Source organism: Haemaphysalis longicornis, unplaced genomic scaffold, assembly GCF_048455015.1.
Source record: "Haemaphysalis longicornis isolate Haplotype H1 unplaced genomic scaffold, Haemaphysalis longicornis Haplotype H1 scaffold_9, whole genome shotgun sequence".
NCBI lineage: Eukaryota > Metazoa > Arthropoda > Arachnida > Ixodida > Ixodidae > Haemaphysalis > Haemaphysalis longicornis.
Window position 1 is genome coordinate 112,746,780 of NW_027526460.1, and position 27,080 is coordinate 112,773,859.

The 27,080-nt window shown below is 51.8% G+C and overlaps 1 protein-coding gene across 1 annotated transcript in view; it reads left to right on the forward strand.

Moving 5' to 3' along the window:
- The window catches only part of LOC144153614 (uncharacterized), a 63,852-nt gene that overhangs the window by 29,384 nt on the left and 7,388 nt on the right, over window positions 1–27,080 (forward strand). Inside the window, exons 2-4 of the mRNA XM_077685264.1 lie at window positions 20,010–20,169; window positions 22,561–22,737; window positions 26,301–26,546. Coding sequence (XP_077541390.1) covers window positions 20,019–20,169; window positions 22,561–22,737; window positions 26,301–26,546 — 574 coding nt within the window. The 5' untranslated portion in view covers window positions 20,010–20,018. The remainder of the gene's footprint in view (window positions 1–20,009; window positions 20,170–22,560; window positions 22,738–26,300; window positions 26,547–27,080) is intronic.

Here is a 27,080-nt window from a genome sequence, read left to right on the forward strand (position 1 = left end):
TGTGTTATGTGCAGCAATAAGCTATGCGCAGTAAAAATGTACATGCCTCCACAGTAGCAAACACAGATAAACCCAAAAACTGCGAAATCACCGGCCACAAAAATTTCCATTGGAGATATCGGACAAAGAAGGTACACACAAGAGCAAACGTTTGCGGCCCACGAAAGCAGCACTTTTAGGTTATTTCTCTGCGGCACGACCGCCCGGGGTACTATGTCCAGTATTTTTCATTACTTACGTAACTACACGACATCTCGCATGCACACGGCAGTTTGTAGGGCTGCTACCGGGAGAGAAATAACCTAAAATTGCAATTTTCCTGGTCCGTAAACTTTTGCCCGTGGCTATAGTATTTTCGCTTTCCGGATGCATCACCAAGCGCAGACTGCAGCAATAAACGCAGCAGAGCGCAAATATGAGGGCCAAGGTCAGAGACAATAACGGCTGGCCTGTAACGAGAACTTTTCGCGAGAGAAATGAGCGAGGCGCAGTAATTGACTTCCGCCCACACCCGCGGCGCACGACCTTTTTGCGGAGGTCGACGTCTATTGTCTGCCCCAGTTCGTCCACCACTGACAAAATGAGCTGCCACCTATTGCGCCGCGCAATCAAGAGTGGGGAATTCATTAGCGCCAGCTTCCAAACGTCGAGCCGCGGAAACCGCCGTGAACCTTGAACTTTCGCAGACACGTCCCTTTGGAACGGAGCAAATAAACGACTGAGTGAAATACCGTATTTTCCCGCGTATAACCCGCACCAAAAAATGAACTTTCGCAGACCTTGAACTTTCGCAGACACGTCCTTTTGGAACGGAGCAAATAAACGACAGAGTGAAATACCGTATTTTGCCGCGTATAACCCGCACCAAAAATGCGAGAATTTCACGGCTGAAGAAGAAGCGCGGGTTATATGCACGGTATTTCGTTTGGTGCAGCTTCACCGCAATGCGCGTTGGGCCGTGATGCCCCTACAGCAGCAATAGCGACTAAGCCACTGTTATCCCATTGACAGTGCTTATTTTGCACACACAGCTCAACAATGTACCAACTTGAGAAAATGTATGCGGCAAGTCATCTAGTTACGCAGTCAGTTTGGTAAGTTGTTTTGCACAAATGTATAATGTCCGGGCGATACACAGAGATGTATTCTTTTTATTCTTCGGCGGAAAGTCGAGGTGCGGATGAAAAGCAGGGGTGGGTTATACGCGCGAAAATACGGTAAGTGACAAAAACGGGAGATGACAATCCGGGTAGATACAACAACAACAACAAAAAAGAGGCGGCCCACTTGGATTTGGGAAGTGCAACCGACGGGAAAGTTCAAGCGAAAGAGTTTGGCCAAAGATTTTCTTTTGTGTGTTTGTGCCTTGAAGCCGAACAAAATCGAAGAAACTTTTGATTGTAAATTGCCGAATAAACGCTTTATCCGCTCTGCAAACACCGAGCCCATTTGGAGTCGGCTTCAGTACTACACACACGTACATTGCTGGGAGGTATTTTTCCAGGCATATTTTAATAAATATTCCCATTAGACCCTATTACAGTAGACTCTCGATAAACGGAACTTCAAGGGACCGAAAAAATTAATTCCATTTAACAGGAGTTCCGTTTACTGGGAGAGGTGTGCAAAAGTGAAAATGTGTGTGCGTACGCACACCTAATACCATTTCACGTAGCTCTAATCCCTTGAAGGTGAATGTAGCTGATAGTTTCTCAGAAAGCAAGAAAACCGCAAGAGGTTTAGGCACAGCATTCCCAAAGCTTATTTGGCAACAATTAGTCACTGCACGAAAAAATGCATCAATTTCTTTTTTGTTTGAGTCATTGCAACTGCATCTTCAGGATCTTCTTTTTTCCATGGCACTTAAGCTTCGCACTAACGTTTCAGATCCTGGTTCCTTCTGAAAAAAAAAAAAATTCTTAGATACTGCCCAGCTGACTGTGCTCCTTGAAGTGTGGTATGTTCTACGCCAGCTATCTCTTCAGATTCATCTTCCGGCCTATCCTCCTCGTCCTCCTCTTCATCGAACACCTTTTCAAGAATGCTCTCCGCTGTGTTCTCCAGGCAAGTCGCAACATCCCTGTCGATGTGCACATACTCATCACAGCCCAGTGGCATTTCCTTTAAAGCGCACTGCTGTACTACCTCCCGGCTCAATGGCATCTTCACTGTCACATTCAGGCAGCTCCTGCAAGTCAAATTTCTGGTAATTTGAAAAAGAATCCTGCATGCCTGAACAATTTCCTATAGTGCTAGCAGTCAGCTGTCTCTAGGCATCGGCAATACGGTGAATGGCGCCAAGAATGTCCTTTCTGTACTCCTTAATCTAGCTCATGCACATCTGCATCCTCGGCAGGAGACCCTTGAAGAAGCGGGCTATGAGGGATTGAATAACTCCCTGATCCATGGGCTGCAACAGTGCTAAATAACGAGGCTAACTTCTGTTAACGATACGAAGCTTACGGTGCTAAAAAGAATGAAACAGCTAGTACCGGAAAAAGGTGATGCTCATGGCAATGGTCTGACAAGAAGTTCTATGTCTGGTTTTTTTTTTACGCTATCTGAATACAAAACCAACCAACTTACAAGCTACTGCTCCGTTTACGCGGCAATTCTGTTTAAGCGATTTCCGTTTATCCGTATTCTACTGTATGTTCCTTGCCCAGAACTATACACTAAGCTCTTTAAAGTCGGCTCCATTATTATACACAAATGCTTTCCTAGAAAAACTTGTGGTCGCAATGTAATCTGTTTTATATGAAAATACGAAGGCCTAGGGTTTTTTCTTCCATACACTTCCATAACTTCCATAAAACTCTTCCACTTCCATAAAACCCCACGTATCCCTTTGAGGTGCTCTACCCCTACCCTCTTTAGAGTCTGTTACACTACTATACACAAATGCGTGGCTGGGAAGGCATTTTTAGGGGCAATATAGGATGCATGATATCAAAGTATGAGAACTCAAGGTCCTTTTGCATCATGCGGTGAAAGTGTCACACGTCAAGCCTTACAGACTGACCGACTATTAAATCCACGTAAAAATGTTTGAGCACCTAAAGCGCACACCAATATCTGGCATATTCTTCTTAGAAGAAATGTGTGAAGGCCGTTTGTGAAGTTTGGTAAATTTTCTATGTTATATTGCAATGCAGTTTGTGTCACATGACGTTGCGGCTAGCAAACATGTCTGTTCTATGTAGCTCAGGCAAGATGTCATCAAGGAGTGCGGCGTGCACGTTCACATCCGACATAAGTTCAACGTGAGCGTGTCAGCGCTTGTCACAAAAATAGAATCTGTGCAGCGATAAAACATTTTTTTCTAGAACCGGGCAGCTCCATCCACAGTTCGGGGAAGGTTACCTGGAACCAAAATCGTCTAACTGAATATTCCCCCTTTCGCTCTCTCTTCGCCTCCCTCTCTCTCTCCCCCCTCCCCCTCCCTCCCCCCCCTCCCCCCCCCTCTCTCTCTCTCTCTCTCTCTCTCTCTCTCAGAGGGCGTATTTTCATCTCTCAGAGAGAGAGAGCAAGAGAAAGAGTGAAGTTCTACGTATTTTTGTATTTGCATCTCTCTCTCTCGCTCTCTCTGAGCGAGAGAGAGAGAGTGGAGTCCGACTTTGCATGAGAATCTGCCTGTTGTGAGGCCTCGAGCGCATATCGCACGTTTCCCCCTTTGTCACCGTTTATCACGCCAGCAATCGAGTATGCATGAAGAGACAGTAAAATCTTGTCACAGGCAGAACGTGTATATATGACATCACTTTACTAAGTCTTAAACGCGCTTGAATATTTAAAGATGAGAAGCGCGTTTTGTTATGCCTCCATGTATGTATGTATGTATTTATTGCACAAAAACAAGAAAGGAAGGTCCACCAACAGGCGTTAATTGTCTCGCCTAGGGGCGGACACCGGAACGCCTGCTGGTGTGGGGGAGGTGGGATAGGGAGGAAAGAGTACATAGGCATAGGGGGATAGGGTAGAGGGCTAACATAAATATATAAAACATGGGCAAGAATAACCTATATACAACGTTAGGTGAAAGAGTAAAAAAAAACACAAACAAAAACAAAAAAAAACCGAAACACCAGACAAATAAAGAAATATCAAAATACAGGACACGAAGGAGTAGGACACCTGCACACTTACACACACCCACTCACACACCCACACACACACACACACACACACACACACACACAGGAATTCTACCCTAACAGCTACACTCCACTGCGACCCGGGCAGTTACGTAGAGTTGTAGCTTAGTGCATTGTGGAGCCCCGAGGCCCCCAGGTATGCTCCCAGGGCCTCGAGCACTTTGTCCCGCTCCCTGGCATTTCCTGGGGGCCAAAGCAGTTCCTCGAGCGGCCGCACCCCTCGGAGCACGGCCAGAAGCTCCGCCCGCCCTGCCGCAAACTTGGGGCACTCGTACAGTACATGCGGCAGGGACTGCACGGGCGCTCGGCAGTGCGTGCAGGCGGGACTGGCCACCCGCCCCAGTCGGTGCTTCCGCTCTGACGTCCATGCGGCCCCCACGCGGAGGCGCAGGACGGCCGAGCGCAGTCGACGAGGCAGGCGTGATGCCCGCACAGGCGGCAGACCCCCTCCGACACGCAGCCGCGGGTCTGGATGCCCGGTGCGGAGGTGTCGCTGGATGAGCAGGCGGGCGTCGTCCGCTGCCGCCTGGGCCAACATGTCCGAGGGAGGCAGCGCGTGAGCCCCGGCGGCCAGCTCGTCTGCCCGCTCGTTTCCGTCCAGGCCGATGTGGGCGGGGACCCACTGAAGGCACAGCCGAGTGCCCCGGTCCGCCAGCTGCGCCGCTTTCTCCCGGATGCCCCGCACCAACAGGGAGTGCGAGTCGCCGTCCCGTAGACGCGCCAGGGCCACCCGGGAGTCGCACAGCAGGGCACAGCGCTCGGGCAAGGGCTCCACCTCCAGCAGCAGGTCCAGGCCCAGTCCGACACCCACCAGCTCGGCAGTGGCCGAAGATGAGGCATAGGGCAGCCGCGCCTGCCGGGTGGCCTCTCCCAGCACGGCTGCCGCTGCGGCCGACCCCTGCTGCTGCCGCACCGAGCCGTCCGTGTAGACAAGGGTGTGGCTTTCGAGGTCGCCCCAGATGACGCCCCGTGTCAGCTGCAGTTGTCCGCATGGGGGTGTCCGCCGTTTGCTGCGCAGACCTGGGATGTCCAGCCTCACTTCAGCTGTCAGAGCAGGAGCCGGGCCACCAGGTTGCGCATCCACGGGGGCCACCACCTCTTCGTAGAGCGCGAGCATGCGCCCCATGCGCGAGCGGTGATGGCCCCTCAGTCGCTGCAGCAGCGGGCCGCCCCCCTCGGCGCGCCGCAGCCGGTCAATTTGGCCAAGCGCCCGCCGGTCAGCCGTCATCTCGAGGGTCCACGCCCCCGCCTCGGCCAGCGTCTTCTCGCACGACGAGCTCTGGGGCAAGCCGAGGCAAGCGCGGACCCCCTTGCGGTGATCCCTTTCCAGCTGCCGCCAAATCGGTTTCCGCAGGCTCACCAGCGGCAGCGCATACATGAGGAGACCCACAGCGGAAGCGTTGTACAGCCGGAGAGCTGTCCGCTGTGAGCAACCCCTGTCCCGGGCCACCATCTTGTGCACCGCCGTGGTGGCCAGCTGCGCCCTGGCTCGGAGCTCCTTGGCCGCCTGCCGGAAGTTCAGCCGGTGGTCCAGGGTGAGTCCCAGGTACCGCACCCTGGTCTTCCACTGGAGCTCCTCACCATCGATGGTCAGGCGCCGGGTCCGTGCACGGGCGGCGGCGTCTGGATGCACCAGCATGGCGTCTGTCTTTGACGCCGACAGCTGTAGGCCGACGCCCGCCAGCTTGGCCCGGACTGCATCCATGGCCGCCTGCAGCTGCCGCACAATGGCTCGGCCCTGACCCTTGGGCCCCAGCACCCACAGGGCGATGTCGTCGGCGTACACCGAAATGTACACTCGGTGGCCCCCTCCTCTGGGCAGGCAGCCTGGCAGGGCGGCCATCACCAGGTTGAAGAGGAAGGGGCTGATGACGGAGCCCTGTGGGGTGCCCACGTCCACCGGCTGGGGGGCCGACAGGGCGTCTCCCACCTGCACCTGCGCCGTGCGGCCCGTCAGGAACGCCTCGACAAAGCCCCGCAGCTTGCCCCCAATGCCAGCCTCCTCCATGGCCAGGGAGATGGCATGACGCTGCAGGTTGTCGAAGGCGCCCTTCACGTCCAGCAGCACCAAGGCCGCCACCTGCTTGGAGGCCATGGCGTGTTCAAGGGCCGCCACGACGTCGGCGATGGAGTCGGTGGCTGCCCGGTGCCTCCGGAAGCCCGTCAGCTGCTCGGGGATGGCCTCTTCCTCCGCTGCGATGGCCTCCATCCTCCGCAGTGCCACCCGTTCGAGCAGCTTGCAGCCACAGGATGTGAGGGCCACAGGCCGGTACGCCGTGACTGCCACAAGGCCCTTGCCTGGCTTTGGGATGGGCCGCAAGATGGCTAGCAGCCACTCTGGTGGCAGCCGGCCCGCGTCCCAAATGACGTTGTAGGCGGCCAGGAGCCGGCCGAACCCCACCTCATCCAGATTGCGCATCATCTGGTAGGTGAGGCCGTCCGCCCCTGGCGCCGACTTACGCTTGCAGCTGCGGAGGGCACTGCGGAGCTCAGTCTCCGTGATAGGGGCGTTGTTGAGGGGGTGAAGTAGCTCCCCCGTCTCAGCAACAGCAGCAGCGGGCCCTGGTTCCGCCTGGTGTGGCGGCAGGAAGTGTGCAGCGAAGAGGTTGGCCAACTCCGCAAAGCTGGCCTGCTTGCGGATGGCCATGGCAGCCAGGGGGTTGCGGTTTCTCTGGGGCTTCAGGACGGCGTTGAAGATGCCCCAGAGGCGGCGGCAGCGTGGGTCGGCCTCCGAGCTGACGCATAGCTCGGCCCAGCGCTGCCGGCTCAGGCGGTTGGCGTGACGGCGGCAAGCCGCATCCACTCGCCGGTATGCTGTCCAGTCCGCCCGCTCCCCCGAGCGCTGGGCCTTCCTCTCCGCACGGTTGCGCACCGCCCGCAGCTGCAGCAGCTTCAGGTCCGGCGTGGTGGCCCCCTCTGCTACTGTGCAGCTCTGCGTGGCTTGTCTGGCGCAGCAAACCAGGCCCCGGAACAGCTCGGCTCCTTCCCCCAGGTCCTGCTCGGCAAGGCGGCTCCGGAACAGGTCCCAGTGGGTGACGTGGTGCAGTGCGGCTCGCTTGGCTGTCCTGTCGGGTGGTGCGATGTGCAGCGGGTAATGGTCGGATCCCCACGTGCTGGGCTCCCTCCTCCAGGTGGCCTCAACCCCGTCTGACACTAAGGTGAGATCAATGGCGGTGGCTGCGCAATTGCCCCGCCGGAAGGTGCTCTCACCAGTGTTCAGCACGGACAGGTTGAGGCGCAGCATGGCGTCCCACAGATGCTCTCCCCGAGCGTCTATCCGGCCATCTCCCCAGGCAGTGTGGTGTGCGTTGAAGTCACCACAGAGGAGATGGCGGACTGCACACAGGGACACCAGCCGATCCAGGAGGCACGCGTCCCAAGGCCGTCCAGGGCGCACGTACACACTGCACACTGTAAAGTCTGCACCACCCGCACTGAGCCGCAACGTCACTGCCGCGCACTCTTGCACCACTGTCGTCACCGCACTGGTATCCAGCTCTGCGTGCTGCACATCGTTCCTCACAAACAGTGAGGCACGCGAGGTTCCTGGGGGGTGAGACGGGTCGCCACACACCACCTCCGAGCACTGGGCACTGTCACACGCCGTAGGGCTGTGATAGCCGGTGTAGCCCGGCAGGCGAGTCCCCCCCGAGCCGTCCCTTCCCACTCGCACATAGCTCTCCTGTAGAGCCACGACATGGGGCTCGTGCTGCAGCAGAAACGTACTCAGCTCCGCACGACGCGGTCGCAGCGAGTTGACGTTCCACTGCAGCACTGTAGGCACCAGGGGCTGTGTGCGGCGGCTCCTAGCCATGGCGGGGCTCGGGGTGTGGCTGTTCTTGTGAGGCCGGCTGCTTGCACAAGCTCTTCCGTCCTCGCTTCGACCGCACAGGGGCCGCCTGGCTGCTGGGCTGTCGCTGGGCTGTGTGCTGCTGCCGCTCCGTCCCGGATGCAACACTGCTGCTGCCTGGCTGCTGGCGCATCGTAACGGGTGCGACAGGGGGCGGCTGGGGCTGCGTGGCCGCTCGCAGGGCTGCACGGACGCCCATGCGAGAGGCAGGCGCCGGGGCTCGTACCAGTTCCGCACACACACGACGCTCCTCCTGCCAGCGCGGGCAGGAGTGGTCCAGCACGACGTGGGGGCCCCCGCAGTTGGTGCAATAAGGCTTCGCGGCCTTGCACGCTGCCTTCAGGTGGGAACCCCCGCATCGCCAGCACCTCCTCTCGCGGTAGCAGCTCGCTGTGGCGTGGTCCAGCCTGCCACACCTGCCGCACTGCAGTGGTCGCGGTCGGCACACTCTCACCGGCCGTCGGAGCTTGTGCAGCGCTACCTCCGCAGGGGGGATCGACGCCGAAAAGCGCAGGTATATTGCAGTCCCCCTGCGAACAGCTGACTGCACCGGCACGGGCGTTTCGAGGCTGGAGGCGACTGCCTCGGCCGTGATCGCTATGTCGTCGACCACGATAACACCCGTGCTGCTCGACGACGGCTGGCGCGGGCTCACGTCGATACCACAGATGGTGGTGATGGCCAGTAGCGCCTCCATGGCCTCCTCGGTACCCGCGTCCGCCGCCACGACGTTACGCTGCGCGTTCACACGCACGTCCACCACGCCAGGCCGCGCCGTGAGCTGCCCAGCGATTGCGTCGCGCGCCAGCTTCGCGAACGTTGCCCTCGGATCCTTCGGGCGAAAAAGGACTGTCCCGAGGGTTGTGGGGCGTGGGGGAAGCTTTTTCCCCTCGTTGCGAAGCCTACGTGCCGCTCTCTTACGCTTAGAAAGCGACACGACCTCCTGCCAGCCGTCCTGTGCGGTTTGGTTGCGGCTGTCGCCGCTGGCCGCCAGGGCAGGAGGCTGCGCTGCGCTCGCGTCCTCGCGTAGGCAGCTCTTAGCGCTCACAGCGCCGCCTATCACTTCCTCACTCGCTCCGACGGGAATTTTTTCTCCTCCGACGGTAGCGGAAGGGTCTCGAAGGGCGCTGGCCACCTTGCCGTTTCTCCCTTGTGATGGTGTCCGTCCCTTCCCCCGCGGCCGCCGGCGTGGCTTTTCCCGCAGCGCGTCCGCGTAGCTGCCGGCAGCTCGCTGGTTCCTCGGAATGTCCTCAGGCCGCGCGGCGAGTGTCGCCGCCGGGGCCGGGCTGCGCTCCTCCGCCGCTGCAGCTGCGAGGAGGGACCGAATGGCCGCCGCTACAGCGACGTCCTCCCCCGCTCCGTCCAACATGGCGCCGCTGGTCGCCTCGCCGTCTCGCCGCCAGCATCGCTCATGCTCAATGTGGACGGCGTCCAGTTCGTCGATGACGAATGCGGCAAGCGCGATGACCAGTTGGCCGCGCTCGCCCTGCGCCGTCCGACGCCCGTCCAGGGTCCGCAAGCTCTCGAGCTGCCGGCGAAGCATTTGCAGCGTCGCCCTCACTGCGGCGTCGGCGTGCTGCCGCTCGTCGTACCCCGGCGCGCGTTCCACGGTCGTTGGGGGGCTCGGTGAGGTCACAATATCCCCCGAGGGGAACTCCGTGACGGCCGGTTCAGTTGTGGGGAGCCAAACCTCATTCCAGAATGAATGTCCGCTTCACCGCTGACACAACGTTTTAGCAGAAAAGCCAGCTTTAGAGGTATGGCGCGACGAAGTTTCAGTGGCAGAGGGTTCTCAAAAATCTGAGGAGCGACCGCATGAAGATTGTGATACAGATTACGAGTTTGGGGCGGAGGGGGGGGGGGGGGCGGTGTCATCTTGTAATTTGCATCTTGTAATCAGCATGGTAACTGTAATCTGCAGGATTAAACTGTTGAATAAACGGTCACGCAACAAGGGAATTATGGCAACCAGAGGAGGAATAAACGTCCTTATGGCGCAATCGATCCTGGGTAAGAGTCATTATTCCCGAATCTTTTGAAAGACCGCCCAACTTCTTGAGCCTTCTTCACCGACCAATAGGGACAGTTCTATCTACCGGTAATCGAGGGAGGGTGAGGGGAAACAGAGATAAATTAGGATGCTAGGGACGGGAATAGGGGAGAGGGTTCTGGACCAAGCACCACATCATGTAACGGAGGATGCGATGTTGAACTAGGCTTCTACTGCCATTTTTTTTTCAAAATGTTTTTTTGTGCGTGTTTCTAGGCAGAAATAAATTAGTTTCACTAGCAACAAACCTCCGACACACACTAAAACCTTTACGCACGTAACCCTCACACAGGCAAAAGAAATTAGGTCTTTAATATCGCGCTATCTCTACAAAAAATTACGGAGCTTCAATTTGTTCTTAAGAATTTATTCAGCGGCGAAATTCGCCTCGGCTTCTGTGAAAGCGCAAACTAATTTTTTTTTATCTTTTCCTTGTTTTTTTAGTTCCCTCCCAGCGTGCACAGACCAAACATGCTCGTGTAAATACGCCATTTTAAGTCACTGGGTGATTATGACGCGACATTTTCGGTATAGTCTTAAAATGGAAGTCGTAGTTCCTCCATTTGCGGATCATATTCTTTTTTGGTAGAATAATTATGATAATTCATCGTATTAAACCAGAGCTTCGGGAACAGATATATTTGTGTGGACTTCAAACTGCCGTACATACATCAGGTTTATCCTTATGTGCAGAAACGTCATCTGCTTCATGGTGTAGCACAGCGCAAAAGACAAGGTACAATAGAATGCGCTGCTGAGCACCAGGACACGGTTTTGATTCCCGGCCGCGGTGGCTGCTTTTCTGATGGAGGCGAAGAGCAAAAACGCCCGTGTGTACGAGATTTCGGCGCATGTTAAAAACCCCCCAGGTGGTCAAAATTAATCCGGAGCCCACCACTACTGCGCGCCTCATCGCCTGCGTCGCGTCGGTGCGTTAAACCCTACAATCAATCAATCAATCAGGATACAAAAGAAAGGAACACCATGAAACCGTGCCGGTACTACGCCATAAAGCCGTACTAACTTGCCCAACTAGCCACTTTACAGCGTCATCTGCGCTACAAATAGTGGGTAATATTGTTTTTCCCTTAAAAATAAATAACCCTACACGTGTAACCCAGCACGGCTGCATTAAACTGGCCTAGCCTTTACGCCACTGCTTGCGCAGTTCCATACTATTCAATATACTTAGCTTTCTTTGCCCAGCGACGTGCGTATGTGAGGCAGTGAAAGGAACAAGGTCTTCATTCTTATTTTGCGCCGGCATTTCTACATCCAAGCGGCACAAAGAAGAACGTACACGTAAAAGCGGTGCCATTGCCAAAATTTATCAAGCCCGTAATTTGGCAGCACCAAGGAATTTACACAAGCTCCGGGTACTTCGGGAGCTGCATAACGGCAGGAATTCTCCGCATTCCAGTTTAGTCCGAAGATCTCGACGGCTGTGGGGGGCATTCTTGCCGTTTCTCAAGATCGGAGTGCTGACGAAAATAACCTCATTGAGGCGGAAAAAAAAGTTCGAAAACGGCCGATCAGGACAAGTTAAAGAAAAAAAATTCGAGTAAGCTATCAAGACGAAGCTAAACGCTCGGAAAATGTTGTTCCGAAATGAAGAATCGGACGTTTTCTTTTTTAAAGCAAACCGGGTCGCCACAGTGCGGATTAATTGTTGCTTTAAAACTTAAGAATAAGGTGTTATTTATAGCGTCTACGGTGGTGCCCAAAGAGGAGACAAAATAAATTGTGCTTTAAGGAACAATAGTGTTACGTTGTCCCCGTGTGTATGTGTAGGTGCGCTGAGAACAAAAAAATCCAGCTGTGCTTAAGCCGCGAGAACTTGTTTAATCGTTCCCACACGCAAAAAAACTCGAATAATATGTCACAATTTAAAGGACCAAAACAATTCTCAATCAGATTATCTTTTATGTAATGTATCGTACCAATGTCGCAATGTACAATGTTGTACCAACAGGCATCAAGCTCATTGTGTTTGTACTCTAGGGATGCGGCACAAACTAACGGGGGTGTAATAGCACATAAAGCAGAACAGTGTCCTTTTCCACCCACATTCTTTCAAACTAGCAAATAGAATTGCTGCACCAATAATTGGACTGCTGAGCACTTTTTGCACGTGCGCGCAATATGAACAGACTATCCACAGTCGCAGTTTCCGCTTTTAAGTGGAAGCAGTGCCCACACCAGAAGTGCGCCTTTAAATATCTATGCCAGTAGTCATATGGCAGCTTATAGTTGCCTTTTCCTTCACACATTTTACTCCATTACCCCTAAACACCAGTCTAGAGCTTGCGGCAAGGACTATAAGGATTGTTTCTTTCTTGAACTCCAATAAACCTGTCCCAGCGGTGCGTTTTTCTTGCGGGCGCATGCGTGGTAGAATTAAGGAACTGCTGCTTTGAATACCCCCCCTCCCCTTAACCAGCTCCCACGCTGTAAAAATGAAAACAAAACGCAATTAAACGCCTTCCGCTGCCCTGTTGATTGATTGTAGGGTTTAACGCGCCGACGCATGAGGCGCGCCGTAGTGGAGGGCTCCGGATTAATTTTGACCACCTGGGGATCTTTAACGTGTGCCGAAATCTCGTACACACGGACTTTTTGCTTTTCGCCTCCATCAGAAAAGCGGCCGCGCGGCCGGGAATCGAACCCGCAACCTCGTGCTTAGCAGCGCAACGCCTTAGCCACTGAACCACCGTGGCGGGTTCCGCCGCCCTGTTAAAGGTGCTTCTATTCGGCTTCCACCCATCCGTCAAGATCAACGACACAGTGACAGCTTCGTTCGAAGTTTTCATCGGGCGCATACTTTCGACCCAGCGCAATCTTTCTTCGTACTTTTCTTTTTTCCGCGGAGCGACGACTGCGGAAGGTATTAAAGATTTAAGAGTCGCGCGACGAATTAAGCTCGTCTGAATGAACAAGCGAAGCAAGCCTTTTGTCTTGCACGTTATCTTTCCGGCAGCCGATGACGACGGCCGAAACGCCGCAAGGCTTTGGCGAGCGCGTTCAAATGCGTCACACAGCGCGCTTTGCGGAACTTTCTTTTAAGACCAAAGCCGCTGTAATGAGCTTAAATAAACAAAATTGCGCTCCCGGGAGGCCGACGCTCGCAACTCTCCTCGTTAGCGCTGAGCTGTTCTCTAACGAGATCACTCTCGTGATGCGTATTGGTGGAGTCGGTTCGCAGAAGTCGACAAAGAAGGTTGTTTTTTTTCTTCAAAGCCCGGATCTTGTCGACGGAACGTAATATTTGAAGCTGGTGTCTGCAAAAACTAACAAGTGTTTGATTTTAAACACAGGCCACGAAAGCCTCTTAATGGGCTTCGTTTTATAGCCTGGTTCTAGACGAGACGTATTTGAAAATGGTGTCACCAAACATAACTTATGTTTGCTTTGAAAGAAATACTTTTAACGCTTCCTCTGAAAATGAACACTCATGCGCTGATAAGCGTCGTTATCGTTAGCCTTAGACACAATGATAGCGTCGCTTTCGCAGTTTCATGCGTATCGCGCATCGATGATCTTCTATTTTTAATTCCTGTGTTGGCAAGCGTATTTCAGACTTTTTTTTTTCATTTGATTTATCCCCGTTGCTCTGTGCGCATGCGTCAAGCATGTGGCAAGCGAGATGTCTGTCTCAATTTTTCAATTTTTACCCAACCGGTAAAGCGGCTGCAGCTCACTGTCCCGCCAGAGTCCCTGTTAATCGCTAATTACTAATCCTTGCGTTGGCTCGGGTTTCGTTTGGGCGTGGTGAATAATTAACAGTGAGCGTTGTAGTTTGGCCGGTCGGGTAAAAAACCAAGACAGCCTGTTTTCTTCCAACATGCTTGGCGCTTGCGCAGAGAATAGTGAAGGTTAGATCAAGTGCAAGAAACCGCTCCCAGCGTATATCCATTCCACTTTGTATTAATGAAGATGGCGGTAGGATGCTAGTGCCACACAGCCGCTGCGCAGGACCCATTCCGAAGCACGTTTTCGTGCCTACGCATGACAGCCTGGTTATCTATTCCTCTTTTTAACTACTCTCGTAAAGTGGATGTTTCGAATGTTTTATTCCTTTCTTGCAATCCATGTTACACTGTGCGGTTCTTTCTGCGAAATCTGGCATTGAGTATTGGGCAAGGCAAGTTTCAATCAATCGATCAGGTTGCATGCATCTCGCACACCAACTTCTTAGACGCTTCTTCCATTGATAATAACGACTTCAATACGTGGTATTCTTTTAGCCTTGGTTGTTACACCGATACACCGCACTGCACACTTACTCGCTTTTCTGGCCGCGAGTATTTAAACCCGAAGAGCTCTTGTTAAAAACGTGAAGACTGGTACGACATTCGCCTTACGCTGCAACGCGCTCACCGAAAAAAAAAAAAGAATGGCTCTCGCTTAACTTAGTTATTCCTGGGTGTGCGTAGCGAGAGGTGCGGCTAATGTTATAGTTTAGCTTGGTTCTCTGTATGTATGTGTGTATTTATTGTACTTAGGAAAAGGAAAAGCCACCAACAGGCGTAATTTGTCTCGCCTAGGGGGCGGACACCGGAACGCCTGCTGGTGTAGGGGGGGAGGGGGAGGATAGGGAGAAAAGAATACATAGGAATAGGAGGATAGGGGAGAAGGTTGACATTACAATGCATGTAACTCGCGCAAGGGTAAATATAAAACACAAAAGAGAAAAAAAAAGGAAAAAGGGGAATAAGGGTAAATATAAAACACAAAAGAGAAAAAAAAGGGTTACACACTGGGAAAATTAACATTACAGAGAAACACTACAGATATAGACAACACATGAATCTACAAAGGACAAAGCACACTTGTAAAAGGGGTCACACACGCACACACACAAGTACAGAAGCTGCTTCAGCAGCAGCACTCCTCCACAATCTGGGCAGCTAGGCAGAGTTGTAGTGAAGTGCGCTGTGCAGCCCCGAGGCCCGCAGGTATGTACCCAGGGCCTCGAGCACTTTGTCTCGCTCCCTAGCACTGCCCGGGGGCCAAAGCAGATCCTCAAGTGGCCGCGCTCTGTGAAGCACGACCAGCAGCTCTGCCCGCCCTGCCGCAAACTTGGGGCACTCGTATAGCACGTGCGGCAGGGACTGCACGGGCGCTCGGCAGTGGGTGCAGGAGGGGCTGGTCGCCCGCCCCAGACGGTGCTTCCGCTCCGCCGTCCACACGTCCCCCACTCGGAGGCGCAGGATGGCCGAGCGCAGTCGTCGAGGCAGGCGTGAGGCCCGCACAGGCGGTAGGCCCCCTCCGACACGCAGCCGCGGGTCCGGATGCTTGGTCCGGATGTGTCGTTGGATGAGCAGGCGGGCGTCGTCCGCTGCCGCCTGAGCCACCATGTCCGACGGAGGCAGCGCGTGTGCCCCGGCGGCCAGCTCGTCCGCCCGCTCGTTGCCATCCAGACCAATGTGGGCGGGGACCCACTGCAGGCACAGTTGAGTGCCCCGGTCCGCCAGCTGTGCCGCCTTCTCCCGGATGCCACGCACCAACAGGGAGTGCGAGTCTCCGTCCTGAAGACGCACCAGGGCCACTCGGGAGTCGCACAGCAGGGCGCAGCGCTCGGGCAAGGGCTCCATTTCCAGAAGCAGGTCCAGGCCCAGTCCGACCCCCACCAGCTCAGCCGTGGCCGAGGAAGAGGCATAGGACAGCCGCGCCTGTCGGGTGGCCTCTCCCAGCACGGCGGCCGCTGCGGCTGACCCCTGCTGCTCCCGCACCGAGCCATCTGTGTATACTAGGGCGTGGCCGTCTAGGTCGCCCCAGACGACACCCCGGGCCAGCTGCAGTTGCCCGCAGTGGGGTGTCCGCCGCTTGCTGTGCAGCCCCGGAAGGTCCAGCCGCACGTCAGCTGCCAGAGCAGGAGCGGGGCCACGAGGTCCCGCGTCCACGGGGCCCACCACCTCCTCGTAGAGCATCAGCATGCGCCCCATGCGCGAGTGGTGGTGGCTCTTCAGCCGCCGCAGCAGCGGACCGCCCCCCTCGGCGCGTCTCAGCCGGTCAATCTGGCCAAGTGCCCGCAGGTCAGCTGTCATCTCTAGGGTCCACGCCCCCGCCTCGGCCAGCGTCTTCTCGCACGGCGAGCTCTGGGGCAGGCCGAGGCAAGCGCGGACCCCCTTGCGGTGGTCTCCCTCCAGCTGCCGCCAGGTGGGTTTCCGCAGGGTCACCAGTGGGAGCGCGTACATAAGGAGACCCACCGCCGAGGCACTGTACAGCCGGAGGGCCGTCCGCTGCGAGCAGCCGCTGTCCCGGGCCACCATCTTGCGCACTGCCGTGATGGCCAGCTGCGCCCTGGCTCGGAGCTCCTTGGCCGCCTGCCGGAAGTTCAGTCGGTGGTCCAGGGTGAGCCCCAGGTACCGCACCCTGGTCCTCCACTGGAGCTCCTCGCCATCGATGATCAGGCGCCGGGTCCATCCACGGGCGGCGGCATCCGGATGCACCAGCATGGCGTCGGTCTTTGTCGCCGACAGCTGTAGGCCGACGCCTGCAGCTTGGCACGAACTGCCTCCATGGCCGCCTGCATGGTTACGACGCTTCTCGAGGTTGCGACGCTTACGTACGGTTACGACGCTTCTCGAGGCGTGCGGCTCGTTCTTCCTCAGTCTGCTCTGTTCGCTGGATCCTCTAGGTTTCGTTCCGACGACGAAGCCTGACGACGAATCCCACCGAGCCGCCCCTTCTATTTTTACGGTTATTTTTTTTTTATTTTTTTTTTAAATTTAATTTTTACATTTTTTTAATTTTTAACTTTGTAATTGTTATTTTTTTGTTATTTTGAGCAATGTTTTTAACTCATCCTGAACCACCGGCGTCAGGCATGACGTCACGCCATGTTTGCTCGATTCGGCGCGAAATTCAAGCTCCCGCTGCCGCAGGTGGGGCATCCGCATGTGCCGCCTCCGCAGTGATTGAATACTCCTACGCACTCAACCACTGCTAGGGCGGTGTGTGATGGTGGGCGGAGACTCGCGTGTTTTATTTCCGACCGCGGCGTATTCGCTATGCCGGGCTTCAACTATAGCGTTGGATAAGGCTATAGTTGAAGCCCGGCACAGTGGATACACGGGAATTTTCAGTGGGACGATGAGCACTGCAGATCAAAGGTAAAAAAAGTGGTCAGTTTTGATCACCTGGCTTGCACTTACAGCCACGCGGCGCGAGGAGGAGACGATAACACTGATATTGTGAATTATCGGCTATAGCGAACTAAATGTGAACTTTGGTTGGTCACGCTTCATTTCAGTGACACTTATTCGTTTATAACGAAACTAAAACCGTGATAGCCGCATGCACGATCGGATATAACGGAGAAATATTTGACCAGTAGGCCGAGAAGCTGCCTGGAAAAACTCTCGACGTCCGAAACTGCAGATGTATAAAATTCCCCTTTGTTCGTGGACACTGTGGAAAACTTCATCCTGCTCAGTGCTGTGAATCACCACTAGACAAAGACCACATCCTTCCTCGAAAAAATAGGAACGCAGGCCTGTTTTGTGAATTGAACTTTGTTCTGTTGTAATTTTCCGTTTCATGTTCTGGTTCATTGAGCTGGAAAGGCTACCACGAGAACGATGAGGGTTACCTTGTTTATAGTAGGTTCGACGATTAAAATACCGCATTTTTGTATCAAGGACTTTTGCGGGAGCCAGATTACCGACTGGTTTGAACCGATTTTTAGCTCTACCGTTACAACAAATATCGGATATAACGAACTAAAAAACTGTACCGATACTACTTCATTATAACGAGGTTCGACTGTACCAGGGTCGCATGCATCGTAGTCGCTTGCTGCGCACCGTGAACATTATAAAACGTCCCTTCGACGCATGTCCCAAACTTTGAGAGCGAAAAAAAGCTGCTAAGCGAAGGTTACTTGGGTTACAGAGCGTTAAGGTAGCTCATTACCAGGGAGCGAGCGAATTGCTCTACATAACTAAAATCTTAACAGATTATAGGTGTAACATTAAGGGACAAGAAGAGAGCGGAGTGGGTCAGGGAACAAATGCGTGTTAAGGACATATTAGAAGAAATTAAGAAGAAGAAATGGGCGTAGGCAGGGCATCTAATACGAAGGAACGATAACCGTTGGTCATTAAGGGTAACAGAGTGGATCTCTAGAGAAAGCAAGCGTTGCAGGGGGCGGCGGAAAGTTAGATGAGCGAATGAGATCAAGAAGTTTGCTAGGATAAATAAATTGGTCGCGGTTAGCACAGGACCGGGAGAATTCAAGGTTATGGGAGAGGTATTTTCCCTGCAGTGGGCGTACATGGGCGGGTGATGATGATTATGATTATGATGATGATGACGACGACGACGACGATGATGATGATGTTTAATATAATAATTTTTACGCTGGTGCAAGGCTATGCTGAGTGGATACACGGGAATTTTCAGTGGGACGATGAGCCCTGCCTATCGACGGTGAAAAAAAGTAATCTGTCTTCATCATCTGGCTTACACGTGCAGAAAGACAAACTTACAGCCATGCGGCATGAGAAGAAAAGCGAACGCAAGGCTGGGAGGTTAACCAAGTTTAGAGACCGGTTTGCACCCCACACTGAGGTAGGATGCATGAAAACAAACAAAAAAGCACTCACACACAGAAGTATGTGCACACAAAAGTTTGTGTCAATAAATAAATGTTAGCTCCGAAGCGACGTCTGGGCAATCAGGCGCGCCGTAGTGGAGGGCTCCTGATTAATTTTGATCACCTGGGCATCTTTAGCGCGCGCCGAAATCTCGACACACGGGTGTTTTTGGCTTTTCGCCTCTATCAGAAAAGCGGCCGGGAATTGTTCCGGCTCAGCAGCACAATGCATTAGCCACTGAGCCACAGTGTTTCTGTCAAGATACGTATTGACTGTGCTGGTGGGTTTAGGAGGCCGCTGTGCGAAACAGGTCCGTATTCGTTGAATACGAACACAGTCCATTTTTTTTCACTTTCTGTAACAATATTTCGTACGATTCTGGATCCTTCGCGTTTGTTACTGGATCACGCACCACCTGGAAACGCGTCTACAAACGGAAGAGGCAGTCTCGCTACAGTGGTTATAAAGTCAAGACCAACCTGATCTTTCGTTTAATTAAGGTTGAATTAACCACGTTAGCTGAGTTTTAGAATAACTGCGCTTTGTTTTATTCCCTCTAACTACGCCTGAGGTGCAGGCACAAAAGCTATAGAGATGTCCTCTCAGCCTTTATTCTTTGTCTTTTCGGCAAAAGCTTGTTCCGCTAGCCCTGTTTCCTGGATTGTACCACCATTTGTGACTCCGGGATTTAATTTTCGGGCCGCAATATAGTTCACATCGCCTTGATCTCTCCCACAAGGTCGGGTTTTAACTCTGAAACAACAAACTTACGTTTTCACTCAAATTTGCCTTGCACAGCTCGCGAGGAAAGAAAGTCACCCGAATTGCTGTGAAAATTGAACTTGTATTTGTGTACTTAATGTATTGTGCTTCCGCCGTTTTGTAACGTACTGCAACTCGTAACGACACTTGCCGCAAAAAAATAAATAAATAAAAAATCAAATAAATAAATAAATAAATAAATAAATAAATAAATAAATAAATAAATAAATAAATAAACGAACCATGTCAGTGCCCAACCGCGAGTAGGCGGCTTGGTTTCCCAGTACTTACGGATGCCGCTGTTTAAGACAGTTTTCCTTGAAACCGAACAGCCATTTTCTATTTGCGTCTGATTTTGCCGGCGCCAACTTACCAGCGGTCAGTATACGTGACCACCCTTGAAACCGTGCGCGAAAGTTGCGGACACGTCGCCGCCTCTCCTTCACGCTTTCCTAACCCTACAGCTTATTCATATTCAATTGGCGTAAAAACAGGCATGTATATGGACTAAACTTGTCGTAAGAATAGTTCTTTGTGCCCCAGTAACCTGCTGTCTCTTCCCTTTCTCTTTCTCCCTCGCTGCTATATCACAGCAGGGCGGCATGTTGGGCGTCACCCAGCTCCTTCTCGTGGGCGCCTGCTGCCTCCTGGTCAAGGAAGCCCTGGGACTGCCCACCACCGCGGGAGGCACCGCAAGCCATGCAGGATCCACCCACGACGCCCACAACCAGCAGCAGGAATCCACGGACGCCGGCAAGTGAACGTGGGCCTTTGTTGCTACGGCGGCACATATTCGAGACACACGAACAACAGAGGCGAAGCCCCTAGCGCTGACTTAAGTTGATTGAACTGGACACCACATACATCGTATTTATGTACTAAGCTTCGAAATAGGCATGCCACACATACGATAGTCAGGGTTGCTTACTGTACACTCACGGCAATCACTTTGTCCCTGCGTTATTGATAAAGGCCGTTTACTAATCGCGAAGAAGTATCGGTTGGCGGCTGATGCACTTGGCCACTTTTTGGTGGACATCGATTTGAGAAAGCCGTGGCTTTCTAGCCCACGCGGAGGCGGAGTGAGCAATGTAAGTACGCAGTCCTGAGTTTTATATTTTAATTTTTTTACGTCGTGTAAGACCACCACCTTCGTGCTATCCGTTCTGGTCATCTATATGTTTCAGGTGTCAGTAAAAAACATCCGGCCGATCGTTATTTAGTTTTCGCCGGGTATCATTGCTGCCGTAACAGTATATCACCCGTATTTTAGCATACAAAAGAGTGCTCTATGTGGTAATGTCGGGGCCGGAACACGCGGCCACGCGCTTAACGAGACGGTGCAGGCAGAAATAGCGAGTGATGTTGCGGGTAGGCTGGGATGAAGCTATAACCCTATCAAACTTAATTGTACCCATCCGCTGATACGTGCGCGGAGCCGCAGTTTAAGAACGACAGTAAGTCATTACTTCGTATCGTATCTATAGACGCCGCTGAAACTTTTCGCGTGCTGAGGCCAAAAATCGGCCTATTTTGTTAAAGGGACGCTATAGTAAAATTACAACCTTTGATTAGAAGGAAGCGCTCGCAGAAGCAGCAGTGATTGTTTATTAATTTAAAAAATACCAAAAATCGTGAAAACAGGAACTGCCGCAGCTGTTTCCGCCCCACAATTTGTGACTTCACAAATCATCAATGGTGTTCCGGGATAGAGAAGCTTGCCTAAGTATTTTTCCTGAAAAAAAAAAAAAGAGTATAGTAACGTAGGCAGGCTTTACGTACAGGCGAAAAGTCAGTGTGTCTGACAACTTTTGCTCAACACATGCTCTTCAAAACGTCCAAAGGATGTTTTAGCTGTACTGGAGGTTTTGTTTCAGTTGCAATTCCGGTCAAATGTTCCACTTCGGGTGTACAAGTTCATTCGAAAACTAGGCTCGACAGCTATCGTTGCTACCTACTTCTAGCGTATCCATACATATACGACAGTGAGGGGCGAAAATCAGGGATTGCTATCGCAAGAGGATGCACATCCCTATATTGAACATTACTGCAACTGCCCGGGTATTTTTGTCATCTGCTCCCAGGAGGCAGCACAGAACAGGGGAGCTGTCAGCTGAGGACGAGGCTTCGTCAGCTCGTTGTGTGCCCTTTGTGACGTACTCTTTTATTGCAAAAAAAAAAGAGAGAGCAGGGATAAGATGAAGAGAAAAGATAGGTTTAATTATAAATTGCAGAATGAACAAACCATTGTCTCCGAGAAAAAGCAGAAGGAGATACAAAAGATGAGATCTTCCATGTAAAACAAACGTTATTCAGGCTTAAGCATTTTAAAGGCATTCTTCTAGTCAGCGAAATTTTTAAAAAATGTGTAACCTATAGGAGCAGCACGCTTCGTTCACTGACAACGGTAAAGAGCGGTCACATTGACACACAACCTGCTTCTCAGCTCTGATTCTCATAACCTGCTTCTCATAAAAGGTTCTTCGCTTCTAACATGAGATGTTATGCCCTCATGTGTCAGCGCACCGCACACACCGCAATACTCTCGTTCACATCGACGTAGTTCGCAAGAAGGCGTCTTCCATAACGCCCGCCATATTGGATTAAGTAAGATCGGTTTTACCCTATCTTACCTTTTCCGCTATACGCAGCCTCGAGCCTATAGGCACATGGCGTTTTTCTGCGGCCGTATGCCAGGCGCCAAGGCGCCGGCGATGTGGCCAGTCGTTCGAATGAACAGGCCGCTTCATACAAAGACGTCTATGGAGATTTGGCCGGGCCACAACGTACAGTTCGAATTATCGATAAATTCGAAATATTGAAGTTCCAATTAAAGCGTTTTCACTGTATTTAATACTCCTGCGTACTCTGTGTAAGCTCTCAGTTAGGAGTTCAAATAATATCATTCGATTATATACAAAAGAAAACACAAGAAAACTGAGTAGTTAAATGAATTCAAACACCAATTGCCTGAATATTCGTCGCAATTGATTGCTTAATTGATTTATTTAATTAATTATGTGGTCATTGATTGATTGATTGATTGATTGATTGATTGATTGATTGATTGATTGATTGATTGATTGATTGATTGATTGATTGATTGATTGATTGATTTCCAACCAACAACTGTTTGTATACCAGACAAGCGTTCCCAGGAAGACATCATGTTCGGCAACCAGCAGAACAAGCCCGCCGGAATGGTGGACGACCTGATCGTGTTTCCCGAGAGGAAGGCCTCGTCTTCTTCGCGCGCCCACAAGGAAGGCGCCAAGGGCAAGCAGGAGAGAAACGCCACCCACCACCAGGAAGACAAAAAGGGTGAGCGTCCTCGCACAGGCGTGGCGGCTGCGGCCATCAGCTGGGCGATTAGGCCTTTTTTTCTGCAAGGAGGATAACGTCATTACGCTACCCTGTTGAGACTTTTTTTGGTTATCCGTACCCGTGTGTGTGAAGCTCAGCGGGGCGTGAAACGTTTCCCTATCATCCACGTAATAGCATAAAACCGAGAAATATATTCCGCGCCTAATTGCCCGAATAATTAGGCCGTGAGACAAAAATGGGGGAGATTATTTTCGGACGGAGGCGCCGCCCCAGTCTTGTATCTTTTATATTTTAAAATAATAGTTTGTGCTGCGTGTCCACATTTTTTATTTGACAGCAATATCTTTCCTTTTTGTTATTCCAGGAATGCGCTGCTGAAGCGATTACAAGCGCACGCGCTTTCACTGCCAGAAATGTTCTCTCTTACCCATATATACGACCATCTCTTGTTCTATGAAGACATAATGAAATACTAACAACGCAGCGCGTGGCAACGACTCTGAGTACATGCTGCGCATTCTGGCGACTGGCCGCGTATGCGCAGTAGGAAGAAGTTAACGAGGGTTTGAGTCCCACCTTGGCATGGAGACAGCATCATTCGGCGTATGAGCCTTAATTTGATTTAGCCCATCGCCGAATTTGGCGCCGGTTCGCTATACACGCCTATCTAACTTCATTTCTGAAACGTTTTCACGGCGGTGAACTTAGATAACGGTAACGTGTTATGTTGTCCCTTTGAAACATTTGTTAAGGTTCCGCTCAAAGAAATGTATTCCCAGCCGTGAATTCTGGTATAGCATAGCACAGTAATCCATAGGAGTACATGATTTCTAATGGAGGTATCTAATGCGAGGCATTTGGCCACCATACTTTGACATCAAACGCTTCACATTACCAATTATAAGGTCTTTCTAGCAATCCCTTTGGGTACAGCAGTGGAGCCAACTTTAAAAAGTTTGGTGCAAAGCGGATTTTACGGTGGCAAGGGGTTTTGCGGAATAATTTACCTACTCCTGATGTTGCCCCTGGTCAACTTCTTGCAAGCAATGCATGTGTGTAGTATTAAAGCCGCCTTTAAAGAGACTCGGTGTATATCAAAGCTTGTTGGGCATTTATCCTAAAATTCCCCCCCTTGAAATTTCTGCAAACCAACTTTTTACAAAGGCGAAAAACGCAAACGCTCATTGGTCGGCATTTCGAGGCACGTTAAATATTCCCAGCTGGTTCAAGCTCACCTGTAGCTCTCCACTACAGCGCGCCACATAGTCCAGGTGCAACTTCAGCGCGTAAAACCTCAAATGCCCGAGTGAGACCGTTTATAATTTGTAGAGCGCAATTCGTAGCGCGAAAAAAGTGTACGCGTCTGCGATACCCGTTTTCACGTTTTTGAAATTTTCTACGTGATATAAATATTGCTGCCAGTACCAGTAGTGCCCGTGAGTCAACGGCGCTCTAAGGATACAGGCAGAGGCCAACTTGCTGTAATTGCCATGGCCAATTTGTCATAAAAGTGTAGTATTATTCGGTTGGGACCCTTCGACAACATTGTTGGGTCCGTGTGCACATCATGCATTTATCTTTTTTTTTGGTTTAAATACATAAATTGCACGTCAGGCCAAGTTGTGACCCCAGATCCCAACCATGAGGCAGAGATAAGTAGAAGGATCAGAATGGGGTGGGGTGCATATGGCAGGCATTCTGAGATAATAAATAGCAGCCTACCATTGTCGTTGAAGAAGAAAGTGTATGACAGCTGCATCTTACCGGTACTCACCTACGGGGCAGAAACTTGGAGGCTCACTAAGAGGGTTCAACTTAAATTGAGAACGACTCAGCGGGCAATGGAGCGTAAAATGATAGGTGTAACATTAAGGGACAAGAAGAGAGCGGAGTGGGTCAGGGAACAAACACGCTTTAAGGACATATTAGTAGAGATTAAGAAGAAGAAATGGACGTGGGCATGGCATGTAATGCGAAGGCAAGATAACCGCTGGTCATTAAGGGTAACAGAGTGGATCCCTAGAGAAGGCAAGCGATGCAGGGGGCGGCAGAAAGTTAGATGGGCTGATGAGATTAAGAAGTTTGCGGGGATAAACTGGTCACAGTTGGCACAGGACCGAGGTAATTGGAGAATAATGGGAGAGGTCTTTGTCCTGCAGTGGGCGTAGATAGGCTGATAATGATGATGATGAAATACATAAATGCTAAATACTTTCCCACTTTTGAGTCCCATGAGGAAAATCTTAGACATGAGGATGTCTGCAGAGGACCCCGAGTTTGATTCCCACCTGAGGATGACGTTGTTCGGGATGGAGGTAATGTGCATAAACATCTGTGTGTACCACATTTACGCTTACGCTAACGAACTCCAAGGGGTAGCAATTACGCCTTGTGGTCGAGGCGTTAACTTGTAGTTTCACGTGTAGGTGGTGCGTAAGAAGTTGGGCGAAAGGTAATGCATAAAGGGGCTTTTCATGCCATACGTTACGTTCTGCGTTACGATTTGGCAGCAAGGAATAACGCTCTGATTCACCAGCCTTATTTGGTGACACGACGCTCAAGCCTGCTTTCACGACGAAGGTGATACTTCTGGTACACTATAGGTGAGCAAGGCAAGAGCACAAATGCCTGTTAGAAGCGGGCAATGAGAAGAGCAATCACATTAGGAATGCATGAGCGCAAATGAGGGATCAGGGAAAGAACAGCGGCCTGATGGATGGCCGGAACCAGCTCGGTGCCGTACTTGGCGTGTGCATAATTTAAACCTCACTACGCACGGCTCGCGGGAGCTTGCGACGCAGGAGACAGTCATTTCCGCAAATCCTGAACCCAGGGGGCTGACCCGTGTCTGTGCTGTCTACCTGGCTTCCGATGTCGGTATAAGGGCTGATGACTTTCTTTTATTCGCACGCAGACGAAGAAGTTGCTCGATTGTCATTAGTACTGTGCGGTTGCCGGTTTAGGTTTGAAGGTGTGTGTTTACCTCCCACAACATCGCAGTCTAGCAGATATCATTACATGGATGTGATCGTGCTGTCGGGGGTGGCAAGCCACGTACAAACCAAAACACAAAATGCAATGTTTCGTACCTTTTGATGTGAAATATCGCGTTTTTTCTCCGTCAGGTAGCCGGTACATTTGTACCCGGGCATGCTAGGGCGGTGTAACCAGTCTATGGCGACGCACGGCGGTGACAATACTCTACCCTGGCTGTATGACTGTAGCCAGTGCAGGTTAAAAATAACCCTACTGGTCGTTTAAGAAGATCAGGAATTGTGATCCCAATTATAATTCGCATTAGTGATGATGGGATCATGGGAAAAAAATTCAGTGAATGTTGAGTCTACACTCCATTAATCGCTATTGCTCCCAGGCCTGCCACGTACTTGTGAAAAATTGTCTCTGAAGCTCATACTTTTCTCCATGTTTTTAGGAGCATGCCCCATTTCCTAATCACCGATTCTCCCAACCCTGACCCCGAGTCCTTCTTTTCCACACTAAAAGTGTCACTACTACTGCTACTACTCTTAGCACTTAGTGAAAACGTTAACACGACCCAGGTGGAAGCAGCGTATCGGGTGCCGAGTCTGCACCGGGAGTGGCGTCTCTGCCGGAAAGCGAGGTACCGGAGCAGGCTGCCGCAACTGCCGACGGAGAGCAGCTGACCGGCGGAGATCTGCTGAGCTCGGGTCCTGAGCAGCAGGGCAAGTTCGACTACTACGACTACGCGGACGACACGGGTGTGCCCAACGAGGCTGGAGTTCCCGACGGCGTGGGGAGAGCGCCCACACAGCCCGACAACAACGGTATGCCACCAAATGACTCTTACATGGCATGTAATTTTGGATAGCGCGCATCAAACCGGACGTACAAACCAAGCTCCAGCAGTATGAGCATTTCTTTTCGAATTGGTGTTTTACGCGCCGAAGATGCACGAGGAGTGTGAGGCGTGGCGTAGCGGAGGGCTACGAGTTAATCTAGACCAACTGGGGCCAAACGTGCGGTGAAATCTCGCCACGCGTGCGTTTTAACACTTGAGCATTTGTATGAGGGCTGGACGAAGAAACCCGTGTGCCAGTTTGTAACGCTTCATGTGTCGCACTTTTTGCCTTATACGAAAATGTTGTTAATACGAGGTCCGACGGCCTTGATACCTTGATATCAGCCTACCTATATTACCCTTAAACGTGTATTCTCAGCAATAAATTCATCTGCAGTAGCAGAGGCGAGTTTAAGCACATCGGAGTAATGTGTTGCATGGGGACGTATGGGGCCTTTTAGAGGAATTGAATGAGCGGTCCTGGGACCCTCTTATCTTGTTATAGGAACTCTTATATTGC